Genomic DNA, 13,269 nt, shown 5'->3' with positions numbered 1-13,269 from the left:
GTGTAAAAGTCTATCATAACTTCATAAAGGTCAAAGTATAGGTTACACAACTTAATATACATTTTAGAAGTTATATGTTAAATTACATAAAATGTATGTTAGAGGATTAAATGTTGATCTCTTTACTAAAAAATATAATTAATAAAATTGATGTAATTCACAACTATGCTTTTATCATCAATTTCTATCTCATTAAGAACATAGCAGTTCAATCACAACAATTTAAATATGACTTGGTTTCCGTTAATTCTTTTTTATATAACTCTCAACAAGATAAATATGAAGCTTAATTTGAGTAAAAAATTGCAGATTTAAATAAGTTATTTTAAATAAATAAAAAAACTATAACTAATGCAAAGCAAAAGCTAAACTAAAAAGCTTGAAATGATCTGCATTAAGTGATAGTTCAAAGTTCAGAAAAGTACAGTGATAAAAGTTGGATATGAAATACAAACCTCGTAAATCTTCCATGGTACCAACAAAACAAAGATACTGTGACAGAGGTTGAAGAGAATATTGTCGGAAAATAGAGACACTGGCTATAAACATGTCTGCATTCGTGAATCACAGGCAGTGCCCTCTATCCTGCGACGACATTCTCTCATCCCCTTATTTCCATGTTCCTTCTCCCTTTTGATGCTTCGAATGTCTCATGTGTTTGTATATATATAGAACCAATCCTCTAGAAACAAGTTGAAAAAGGGAATGGTGGGAAAGCTGCAAAAACTGTAGCACATGTTAAGGAAAAAAAGTTATAGAGAAAGAGAGTAGTTTAATATTCATGATTTGAAGGTTGAATTGCACCAATTTCACTCTATTGATTAGAAACAAGACACTTTCTAGGAATGTGCATGTACGAGAAACTTCGATGGAGTTACATAAACAATGATGATTGGTCGGTAGCACATGCCAAGAAACTTGGTATCGCCATTAAAAGTGACATCCGTGGTGGCTGAAGTACTTGTCATGAAATCCAAAACACAATACTAAATAATATGTGTTTTTTTTTTTAAAAAAAGAGTTCATAAATCATCTAAAATTGATCGACTTATATGGGATGTGTTATAATTGGTTGAGGATATGATAGTTAATTATTATGATGCGAAACTACATTTTATGCATAACAAAATTCCTTTCATAAATGCGACGAGCAATAGAATTTGGTAGAGTTATGGATAATAATAATTTGGGTGATTTGGAAACATAAGAATAAATGTATATTTAAAATTGGTAGAATCGATCACATGGAAATTTTCATTATTGTACAAATGAACGTTTGGTTGTGGATAATAAAGGAACATGTAATTGATTTTTCTTATTCAGATTGATACGTGGAACCTTTGAAATGTATGAAATATATTAGAAAAGATAATTCGGGTTGTTATTTTTTTGCTATGCTTTATGAAATAGTATTTTTTGGCTTGTCGTAGACAAAATTGTGGTTTGTTTGTTTTTTTCTTCTTGTAGGTTGTTGAATTTGGAAGGATTATGGTTTGTGTTTTGTTGGTAGGAGGAAGTTCATTTCTTTAGTTTGTAATTTGCAAAGTATTGCCAAATGTTTTGGAGCAAAAAGGATGTGCAATGTATAGGGTCAAAGTTTTTGAGTTTGTCTTGTTAGGAGAGAAGGGTTACTACGAAAGAAAGTGTATTTGTATAGACTAAAATGGGTTTTGTTAGAGATCTCACATCGATTAGATATTAGAGCATTTCATAGTATATAAGTGGGTGCAAATCTCACCTTATAAGCTGGTTTTATGATATTGAGTTAAGCTTAAAGTCCACTCCTAATGTGGTATTAAAGTCATTTTTGAGTCTTTCCTAAGGAATTATGAAATATTAGTTAAAAGAAAATAATTAATTAATTGTGCTTTTTGTAGAAATTAATAAATTACGTTTGAGTTTAGGGAACATTGTTGGTTGCAAGCTTCTGTCAAAAAAATCGAAAGCAATAATTGAGGTCACGAGATTGTAAGGAAAATTCTACCTCAATTTCGTTTAATTACTTTTTGTGCATACCAACCATTCACTTTATCAATGAATTATAAAGTGAGCAACTATTAATGGAATGATTTTTTTGTTAAATACTTTAGTCTCTTAAATAATATACTAGGTCGAATTAGTTACGTAAATTAGTCAAAGTTTGCATATATAAATTTATGTGACATGATGAATTGGAACGTGAAAAATGATACAAATATTATAAATATTCTTAAATAATGTTAAATAATACAAATATCTTTAAATAAGAGGAATACAAGTCAGAATATATTTCGAAATTTCTTTTTTATATACGTTTTTAGATTTGAATTTCTAAAATATTTTTCTAAATTCTATAATATATTTTTAGATTTTTTTTCTAAAACATATTTTTTATATTATTCGGAATTGTTTTGAGATTTTAGTTTTCTAATTTTATTTTAGAATTTCATTTTCTGAACATAAAAATCTATTTCAAAATATATTTTTCATTTTAAATTTTTAAATCTAAAATAAAGGATAATTATAGAAATTTAAAAATGGATTATGAAGATGAATTAGCTTTTTCTTAGAGCACAAAGATTTGTGTGGATTACAAAACAACAAACTCTCTTTAAATATTTGCATAACATCTCTATAAATATGAAGAATTGAGTGTAGAATGTTTGTAAAGAGTTGTTATAACTTGTTTTTCAAAGATAATAATTACAATTTTGAAAAAACTAAAAAGTAATATTATTTATTGAAACAATATACTTTATATATCGATTCACTGTATCTAAAAGTTGAAATGAATTTTATTTATGTAAATAAATTTTAAAAACAAATCACTTTAATGATCTTTTCATGCAGACAATATAATATAATTCGACGGTCAATAAATAGTTCAAATTGCACGACAGTAATCTATATATAATAATGTTCTTAAAGAGTTATTATGATGATGATACACAGAGAAAGTGCTAAGAAAATGCTAATTAGTGTCCATAGTTTGAAAAATCAAAAAGTGCAAAACAATAATTTATTGCATCAACCATATTTACATTGATTCTTTAATCAATGTTATTATTCTTAAGCAATCTATATAAAAGGCCATTTTTAGAGTAGTATCTATATAATATATGATATAAATAAAATATAAAGAAATTTAAAGGGTGTGTTGAAGGAGGATGACACTTGCTATAGACATAAATAATTTATTTCATATATGAACATATTTTTAGTGTATATAAGATGAAAAATATATTTATATTTTTCTATTTATTTTAAATGACAATGATGTTGTGGCTAACAATTATCTATGATTAATTTATTGAAGAACGTTTCAAAGAGAAAATTTAGGTTAAGAATTTTTCATAAAACATGTAAAAAAAAGGGTGGATAAAGCTAAGTTCGAAAAAATTGAGAAAGAATAGAAGCTGTTGTGATGCTGTTAAGTTGATATTTCAATTACGATAAAAAAATTATTTAAATTTAAAATTTGATAAATAATGCATAATCTCATTATAAATTGTCACTAAAATTGATTGGAGGAGCCTTGGAATATAGAGAAAAAGTCTCTTTGGTCAACTTAATTTTAATTTCTTCTAATATTTGAGAATTGAATATTTCCAAATCATGTGACATAGCCCAAACGTTATCCTAAAATACTAATCACATGGATTGACAATTGGGTCAATTAATTAAGGATAATATGTTTGTTGTTTTTTATTTAATATTTTCCTGTGAAATAATTGAATGTTATGATATGATTGTTAATTATCATTTCACACTTTTTTCCACACTTTAAACATAGTGAGAAAAGAAGAAAACATTAGAGTAAAAAAATCAAAGTAAAAATAATTAAAATTTATTATTCGAATGGTAAAGAATAGAAGAGAAATAAGTGCAATGAGTTTTATGACTAAAAACTAATATGAAAAATAGGCAAAAATATGTAAAGTTTTTCATTAATAACTATTTAAATTTTAAATTTTATAACAAAAATTTTGGTAGCTAATTATACACTAATTTAAAAATTACTTATCAATAATAAAAACTAATTTAGAAACCAAAATTTTTTTTAGTCTCTAATTTAATCTTTTGTCTTTAAAATTAATTTTTATTTAATAATTTTCTTATAGTAGTAGTGATGATTAAAATTTCAAATTACAATCTAATTAAGCTTAAGTACATATCAACATCTTTAACAATTTGTGTTTAGAAGCATAAATTTTCCAAGCTTGTAATCATCAAATGTTTAACTTCAAATTTTTATGTACTAATGACCAACTTCAACCTCTACAAAATCTTGATTTCCGATCATATCCTTTGCAAAAAAAGTCCAAATTAAGAGCTGAAGTGCACCAGTGAATAGCAATTCAAAAAGGGAATTTTTAGAGTTTCAAAAATATAAAAATTACAAAAGATAAAATTAATATTTAAAAAAGTAGGGGTCTAAAGAAAGTATGGTGGTGCAGAAAGTAATAGCCTTGTAATGCTCATTAGTTCCAATAACAAAAAGCCCATCTTTTGTTGGCCCATACACTCGGCTTATAATAAATCTTAACATTTTGAGACTTAATAAATAATAAAGTAATTTATACAATTATAAAAAATCTTATTTGATTGAAAATTTAATTAAAGGATTTTTTGATCCCTTTAATACACCTCAAACCATTTTTATAAGAAAAAAGTGTTCCTAAAATCATTTTTTTGTGGCTAAGCATTTTTTGATGCAAAATTATAACTAATTTTTAGTTGAGTTTCTTTTTCTAATTACATTTTTTTCCCTGTATCTCAATTTTAAGAATAATTAATCGATTACATGAGTTTGTAAAACAAAAAGTAAATGGATATTTCTACACTTGTATCCATATAATATATAATCTGAATCTGTTGCAACATCAGTTCTTTTGTTTTTATCTGTTATTCAATGATATTTGCATTCCTTTTTCTTCAACTTTACACCATTCTTATCACAATTCTGGATTTAGTGCAGTCTAATGAAGATGAAGTGCATGCTTGCGTGTAAAGGAATATAGCATGAGTTTATCAAATCACTGGTTTCATACATATTCTATGAATTTTCAATCATCAGCACATGTCTGTTGGAAATTTAGTTGGGTCATCAATTAGGTACTCTTGAGATTGGACCATAGAACAATGTTTAGGCCACAAACAAAAGGTGTAGCAGTTCTATAATGTTTTAAGGTTCAGCTCATGAATGTTCCAAGGATGTCACTCAGTATTAAATATACTTCATCAAGTATTATTAAAAATTACTGAAAAAAGTATCCACTAATTGACTCATTTTGAGTCCAATGAGGACCATGCAGAACTTTTTCTTGCATCTTCCTTTGCCAATTCCAGTGCTTGAATCAGACTTTTCAAGTAAATTTCTGCATCCCCAAAAGAACTTTTAGGCATCAAATGTTCTGCAACATCAGCTGGAGTGATTTTGATTTCCTTGAGCAGTTCATGTATTGTGCCAAACAAATGGTGTGACTCAATGTTAAGATAGTTCTTAGCCAACAACTTGAATGCCTCAAAGCCACAGTAGGATAACTCTATGTGCTTGTCCATTCTCCCTTTCCTAACCAATGCAGGGTCCAATTTCTCCACATAGTTTGTGGTGAAAACTATTAGTCTCTCTCCCCCACATGAAGACCATAACCCATCAATGAAATTCAGAAGACCAGAAAGTGTTACCTGGCTAGTTCTAACATCTCTTTCTTGCATTCCTTGTTGTTTTTGCCCTGGATCCTTCTCCTTCCCTTCCTCTTCCTTTTCCTTTTTCTTCCTCCTTTGACCAGTCAAATCAAGTGAACAATCTATGTCCTCAATCACAATTATAGACTTGCTTGAGGTCTCAATCAGAAGCTTCCTCAACTCAGTGTTTTCCTTCACAGCAGTCAACTCAAGATCATACAAATCATATCCTAACAAATTTGCCATAGCAGCAATCATTGTGGACTTGCCTGTTCCTGGGGGTCCATAAAGTAGGTACCCTCTCTTCCAAGCCCTCCCAATCCTTGAATAGAAGCCCCCTGCCTTGCTGAATGTAATGAGATCATCAATGATCATTTCCTTCTCCTCAGGATCCATAGCTAGTGTTTGAAATGTTGCAGGGTGCTCAAACACCACATGGCTCCAATGAGCACCACTATTGGTATAAAGCTTCCTTTGCCTGTTTTTCACCCTAATGGCCTTACCCTCTTCCATAACATAGTTAAGATATGTCCCTAAGATCACATCTCTATTCCTCTTATGAAAAGTGAGTTTGTAGTACCTTCTCTCCTCTGACATAGAGTGGTGGAAGGAAACTGTGGACTGTGCCTTGGAAATGTGCTTGCCAGAGGCCCACCAAAGCTTCAAACCATTGAACTCATCAGCTACTTCTTCATGATCATCCATGCTCAGAACAAGAGACTGGTTGTTCTTCCCTATGTCACCTTTGAGCCTCTTTGCTTGTGTTGATGCCTTGGAGCTGAGGTAGTTCTCTATAGCAGAATAGGCCTCACTCCTCATCAGTCTCTCACCTGTGAACTCATTGAATGTGATTTGGATGTAAGGGTACATATAAATCACCAATCTTTGGGAGTGTTTCTCAATTTGGTTGATGAGTTGGTAAGGGAAAAATTGCTTAAACATGGCCCAAACAAACATCAAGGAACCAACTATGGATCCTAAGTGACCAAACGTATCACCTGGATTCATCCTGTTTCCACCTCCTACTTTTTCTTGTCCACAAATTTCTGGTTCAGATATTGTCTTATATAGAAGATTCAGGATATGTGTGACAAAAATATCCATCTCATTTCTCCTCATATCTTCGGATATACTTTAAATAAAAATACACCATATTCTTAATAAAATAGTTCTACACTGTGGATACATCATGATATGATTTGTTGACTTCTGGTTGATTCTCATGATCAAACTTTATTACCAATACTAAACAGGTACTCTGATATATTAGCAAAAGTTTTCTTTCATTACATCTTGTCATAAATAATTTACTAGAAGCACTTCCACTATATCTGTGCTGTTTTTTTTTAGTTTATTTATGTATTCAATCAGATTCAGAAAGATGTTTTGTTGTGCATGACGTGTGTGGATGCATGCTAAATTGTCATAACACCGACTACAGGTTCCTTAATCAATTGGATAAGAAGACACAATAAAACAGAAAAACAAAATTTTGGTTAGGTGTCCTAATGTTTGACTTATGCTACACAATTTTCATTTGATTGGTTCTTAAAAAGGTTGAAAGGTCACTGGATAAAGATGAAATCAGACTTTACTTTTGCAAGAAAAAATAAATTAGGCTTATTTTATGTTCTGTTTAGGGAGGGCACAGAGCAACAAAACAGAATGAAAAGACTTGTTTATTTAAAATGCTTTGAGAAAATAGATTACCATTTTTATTTAATCGCAGACTATTATAGGTTAAATGTTTATAATAATTGTCTTAAAAGGCATATTAACAATAAATTTTAATAGTTGACAGTATAACATTTCTAGGTTTTGATAGTGCTAACTACTAAATTTATAAGTTTGTGAAATCTATATGTATAAAATAGGTTTATACTGTTATTCATAATCTTTTACCTAATTATTGTAAAAGGTATATTCATAGTAATTTATGTTTCAAGAACAAGACTAAAAATTTTATATTACTTAAATGTGCTCACTTTAATGTCCAACTAAGATGAAATTTGTTCTTACAGACAGACAGGAAATACTTCACTCTTGCTGGATGATTCTAGTTTAAGGTGTCATGAAGTATTTCAACAGTTAAGTTAGAAGTATGAGGGTATGATATTTACAAAATTTACTTCAATATTTAAGATAGAGTTTGGAATGAGTTAGGTGAGGATAATAAATTCTATTCAAGGATATTTTGTCTCGGTAAATATGCATATTTATAGAATCGTGATGAGTCTGATACTAAGTCTAAATTAAGGCAGATTAAACCTCGAAGTTAAGATAACATTTCGTACTATAGATACGTTAATCACTATATGTTAAGGAAGGAGCATGGATCTATGAAAATCTTGTCAGTGATGTGGATATTCAGTTAATGGAGAGGGTCTATGGTACAAAATTCATATTGAGAATATTTGTTCATCTACCAAACAAGTTCATCCATAAAAAATTTCTAATTTATTTGATTTCACTCTCCATGTATGAATCTAGGAAGTGAAAAGGGTCTTCTTATTTTAGTGTGGATCAAAGTTATGGTATCAGGCTAATGGGAGCAAGATCTCAACGTGGTAAATCCTTTGCAGACATTTTCCTATTACTCTCAAATTCACTGTGGTTTGCATTGTGATTTTAAAAAAACAAAAGAAAACAACAAAAAACAACATTGTTCACCTTTGCTTATTTCTGTGCTTTTATGAAAGTTTAAGTACAAAGAGAAATGTTAAGAATGCATTTGAAATAATCAAAGGTAACATGACAAATTGTTGTCATTTTAACATGCCAATTGCAACAGTGGTGAAAATGTCTTCAGATAGTACTTTGAAAAATTACCCCAAATTTGTGCCAAATGAAGATTGCTGCAGACATAGAGATAGAACTTAGAATAATATATAGAAAATATAGAATAATTATCAGTAATGATCTGAAAACCAGTAACTATCACAATTTAAAATAAAATAAAATATTGAGTGATTGAAATTAAGAACTGTTCGATAATTAGGTTGTGAACCAGTAATTGAAAACTAATTATTCAAGAAATGTTGAACTTTTCTGTTATCAACAACGTCACAGATCAGAGAAAAATCATTTCTTTTTTGGCCTGCAAGAGAATTGAAAGAATGAATTAGATTGTTAAGAGAATGATCATTGCAGGTTCATCTGACTAGGATATTTTTTTATTAAAAAAACACTATTCCTCCACATAGTAAAATCTTTGAACTGCATTTTTTTCAAGTTCTTAGTTTCCTATGAACAAAACATTATGCTATATACAAAGATGGCACAAGCTGCACTGAAGTGAGTTTAATCTGCTACTCTAAGAAACATTGGAAAAACCAGAAGACAAGGAGAACAGAAATTGAACAACACAAGAAGGTTAATTGATTCTTATTAAGCCAAGAAAATACATTGGAAAAATTAGTAGATATTCCAAATGACCAAATCCTAGCAGTGGTAATTACCAACTAACAGAAAAACTAACTAGCTAAATCAGTAATTGATTGTTATTTGTAAAAACATTTTGCATTGCCCCTCAACAAAAACCATTTTCCTTCACCACATTCTCCCTAGTTTTTTCTTTGCTCATTTCCTTCATCTTAGTAGATTCTTCTTTCTCTTTCTCCTCCAACTTTTTCTGTGCTTCTTCTTCTGCCTTTTTCCTTGCTTTTTCCTCCTTGTTCTTCTCAAGAGCCTTGATCAATTTCTCCAGGCAAATCTCCACATCTTCATCCACAGACGTTGGCATTAGATTCTCAGCTACATCCGCAGGTGACATTTCTGTATCTTCCAGCAATCTCCCAATTCTACCAAACAAAAGGTGAGACTCAACATCCAAGTAGTTCTTGGCTAGCACCTTGAATGAATCATAACAACAATAGGACATCTCAATGTGCTTGTCCATTCTCCCTCTCCTAATGAGAGCAGGGTCAAGTTTCTCCACATAGTTTGTGGTGAAAATGATGATCCTCTCACCTCCACAAGCTGACCAAATCCCATCAATAAAATTCAACAACCCAGATAGAGTTACCTTGCTGCTCTTGCTACTCTCCTCTTCATTCCTCCTCATAGGATCTTTTGGTTCTTCACTCTCAACCTCTTCCTTCTTCTGCTTCCTCTGGCCAGTAAGATCAAGTGAACAATCAATGTCCTCAATCACTGTGATAGACTTACTTGGAGTTTCAATCAACAACTTTCTCAACTCATTGTTGTCTTTCACTGCTGTCAACTCAAGATCATACACATCATAGTTCATGAATTTAGCAATAGCAGCTATCATGGTAGACTTCCCAGTCCCTGGAGGGCCATACAGAAGATACCCTCTTTTCCAAGCCTTCCCTATCTTTGCATAATAATCCTTTCCCTTCTTAAATTTAACAAGGTCTTTCAGGATATCTTCCTTCCTTTTCTGATCCATTGCTAGAGTTTCAAAAGAAGCAGGGTGCTCAAACACTATGTGGCTCCACTTTGACTGCTTGTAACCATACCAACCACTGCTGGGATTGTTGGTGTAAAGCTTCAACTGCCTGTTCGACATCTCAATTTCCTTGCCCTCTTCCAACACGTGCTTTATGTAAGACATGGTGATGATGTCACGGTAGCTTTTGTGGAAAGTGAGCTTGTAGAACCTTTTTTCATCAGAGGAACCGTAGTAAGAGAAAGGGTTGTACCTTTGTGGATTGGAGCTTACTTTGTTTGCACTCCACCACACTTTGACACCTTGGAACTCATCTGTGATCTCTTCATTATCATCCATGCTGAGAACCAGTGGGGTTTGGCTATCCTTCACCACTTCAGCTTTGAGTTTTTTGGCTCTTTGAGATGAGTTTGCACTGAGGTAGGTTTGGATTGCAGTGTATGCTTCACTTTTCTTTAGTCTTTCCCCTGAGAACTCAGGAAAGGTTATTTGGATGTAAGGGTTAAAGTGGTTGGTCAGTTTTTGAGCATAGGCTTGAAGACGGTCTCGAATGGTAGGAGGAAAGAATCTCTCAAAAATGGTGTACATGAACACAACAGTCGCCATTACTGATCCCATTTGACCCCATAGCTCCCCCATCATCTCTCTAATCTTCTCTGCTGCTCTAGCTTTTCTCACTTTTCTCTCATCTTACACAATTTCTGTGTGTATATATATACACATGTGCTTTCTTTCTCGCTAAGTTCCTCCAAGGAAAAGTCAAGTTTCATACATCCATGTGCCCTTTTCCTCTCAAGTTCCTCAAAGAAAAAGAAAGAAGAAAACTTTTTCAAATGGGAGAAGTTCTTCTTTAATTTAATCTGAGTTGAAATTCTACTCTAACTCAGTTATAAAATCAATTTTGTAATCTATTCCCGTGTGAAAAGATATTATGGGTAGTGTCACAATAGTTCGATAGCGGATGATCCTAAGTCCAACAAATTTTTATTAAAATAAATTCGAAAATGACTCTAAAAAAAGTAGATTTTAAAGATAACTCAATCTTAAAAAATTATTTACAAAATAAAATTTACATCTACATTAATTCATTTATATACAATGAAATATTCTCATCTCTTTCATGAAAAAAAAGTTTTGTGAAGAATGGAAGGACACATGTTTAGACGGTGAAAAGTGTGAAAGCCGCTTTAGCAAGAAGCATTGCGTTGGTTCTTTCGTCTCCATTTGGCATATGCGACAATAGCAGCCTACCCTTCTTCCACGTTATATCACCAACACGCTTTCTTCAGATAATTGCATCATCTACTCTTGTACCCACTCATTATTTTAAAACATTTTAACTTATTTTTTCATATTTCATTTTAAAATCAATTCTTCCAATTTTTCTTTTTCTTGTTCATCGTTAGAGAAACTTAAAGACAAGAAAAATAAATAATATATATATATATGAACTAAAATTAATTTACATAAAAAGTATATGAGATACTTTCTCCTTGTAATAAACTTTGTGATGGGACTATTTTATTGTGATTACTGAAATCTATTATATTTTCTTATTTTTGTATACAACAAATAAAAGACAGATAAAAAAAAATGCGTATATAAACTGAACAAATAATTATGAATGACTTGTGGGTATAAATGGTTAAAATATAAAATAAATGAGTTATTAAATTTACATGGTATTCGATGAATAGTAGTAACTAAAGGAATTTATGGAACTTTGGAATATTTGAGGTTGTTATTTCCAACAATTACTTCACTAATTCATGTGCATCTCGATAATTGAAATTAGAACATAGCCAAAATGGGTATTATAAAACAAAAAAAAAACAAATAGAGAGAGATATTCTCATGAATTATAATTTTGTTTTACTATTGAATGCACACACAAAAAAAAATATTTGTCCTATTAGATGTAAAAACATGTAGTTGAGTAATAAATCAATTAATTAATTAGACTAATGGGCTAGTAGACAATTAGATTGGATTTAGTAATTCCTTTTTTTTTTTAAAGACAACATCTCCATGTGTTTCTTCCTACACTCCCATATTTTGAAAATTTCAAAATTATACTTTTTTTAAAAATTTGTATTTCAGTAAATTTATATTCTAGATTATACAATCTGAAATGCAAAATTTTTATTTTGTATCATATAATTTGAAATATAAATTTTGTATTCTTGATTGTACAAGAATAAGTTTTGTATTTCAGATTATGAAATCTAGTTTGCAAAAAAGAACAAATATTAAATTATGGATTCTATAATTAGAGAAATCTTTGAATTTCATATTTCAAAATTGAAAAAAAAAAAATCAATAAAATATTAAAATAATTTCGATATTTTTAGAAGTATGGGTGTGGAAGGAAAATATTGAGGAACATGAAAAATTTCCGTTTTTCAAATTGGATAATTCAAATTGCCCACTGAAGCCTAGTCTGAATACATTTGTTTGGGGGAATTTTGTTTTGTACCCACTTGTTTTTCTTCTGCACCCCATAAATATTAAAATCTCCGCTTTATCCTTTAGTTTAAAGTTTCTTTCTAATTGTAGCATTCGAAAATCTCCTTAGATTATGTAATCTAAAACTTAAAAAATTATATAATCTAAAATTTAAAAAGAGTTGTAAGATTTCACAATTTAAAACAATAATTTAAAATTTATTTTTGACTTATAAATTATATAAGCTTAAAATTAATATAATCATAAAACTATTTTTTAATGAAAAAATTACTTTTAAATTGTGCAATATAAAAATTCATAAGTAACTTTCGAATTACAGAATCTAAAAAATTTTCTATTATAAAATTAGAAAAAAAATTTTAAATTGTACAATCCATAAATCATATAATTTTAAAGATAGTTCTAGATTGTGAGGGATAATGTTAAACAAACACTTCTAAAGATAAACATGGTTTAAGAAACATTCATCTATTCTAATACATGTTGATAAGTAAGTTGTTGTCTCTTTCTTTGCTTTACTTTTTTCAAACTTGTAATAATAAATAACAAAGAATACACATCACCTCAAGCAAATGTTAATATCATGCATGCTGCATGATGCATGATTTGCAGCAATTAACAATATGTTATTGCTGTACTTCTGTATTCTATAATGAAGTTTGACAGAAGAACAAAAATGTCATTTTCTCCCAAACAATGTTTCTGGTTCAAAAATGATAAAACGA

General features: G+C 30.1%; 2 protein-coding genes across 2 annotated transcripts; both read right to left on the bottom strand.

Annotated features, from left to right (window-relative positions):
* Positions 1-5,006: 5,006 nt before the first annotated feature.
* Positions 5,007-6,801, bottom strand: LOC137836857 (AAA-ATPase ASD, mitochondrial-like). Its single transcript, XM_068645621.1, has one exon. It carries the CDS (start codon positions 6,784-6,786, stop codon positions 5,266-5,268), a length of 1,521 nt encoding a protein of 506 aa, XP_068501722.1. The 5' UTR covers positions 6,787-6,801; the 3' UTR covers positions 5,007-5,265.
* A 2,221-nt stretch (positions 6,802-9,022) lies between these two features.
* On the bottom strand, positions 9,023-11,019 carry LOC137836856 (AAA-ATPase ASD, mitochondrial-like). The gene has a single exon (XM_068645620.1). It carries the CDS (start codon positions 10,718-10,720, stop codon positions 9,197-9,199), a length of 1,524 nt encoding a protein of 507 aa, XP_068501721.1. The 5' UTR covers positions 10,721-11,019; the 3' UTR covers positions 9,023-9,196.
* Between the last annotated feature and the right edge of the window lie 2,250 nt (positions 11,020-13,269).

Source organism: Phaseolus vulgaris, chromosome 4, assembly GCF_000499845.2.
Source record: "Phaseolus vulgaris cultivar G19833 chromosome 4, P. vulgaris v2.0, whole genome shotgun sequence".
Classification (NCBI taxonomy): domain Eukaryota; kingdom Viridiplantae; phylum Streptophyta; class Magnoliopsida; order Fabales; family Fabaceae; genus Phaseolus; species Phaseolus vulgaris.
Note: the sequence above shows the minus strand (reverse complement) of the source record. Positions and strands in the feature narration are given on the sequence as shown.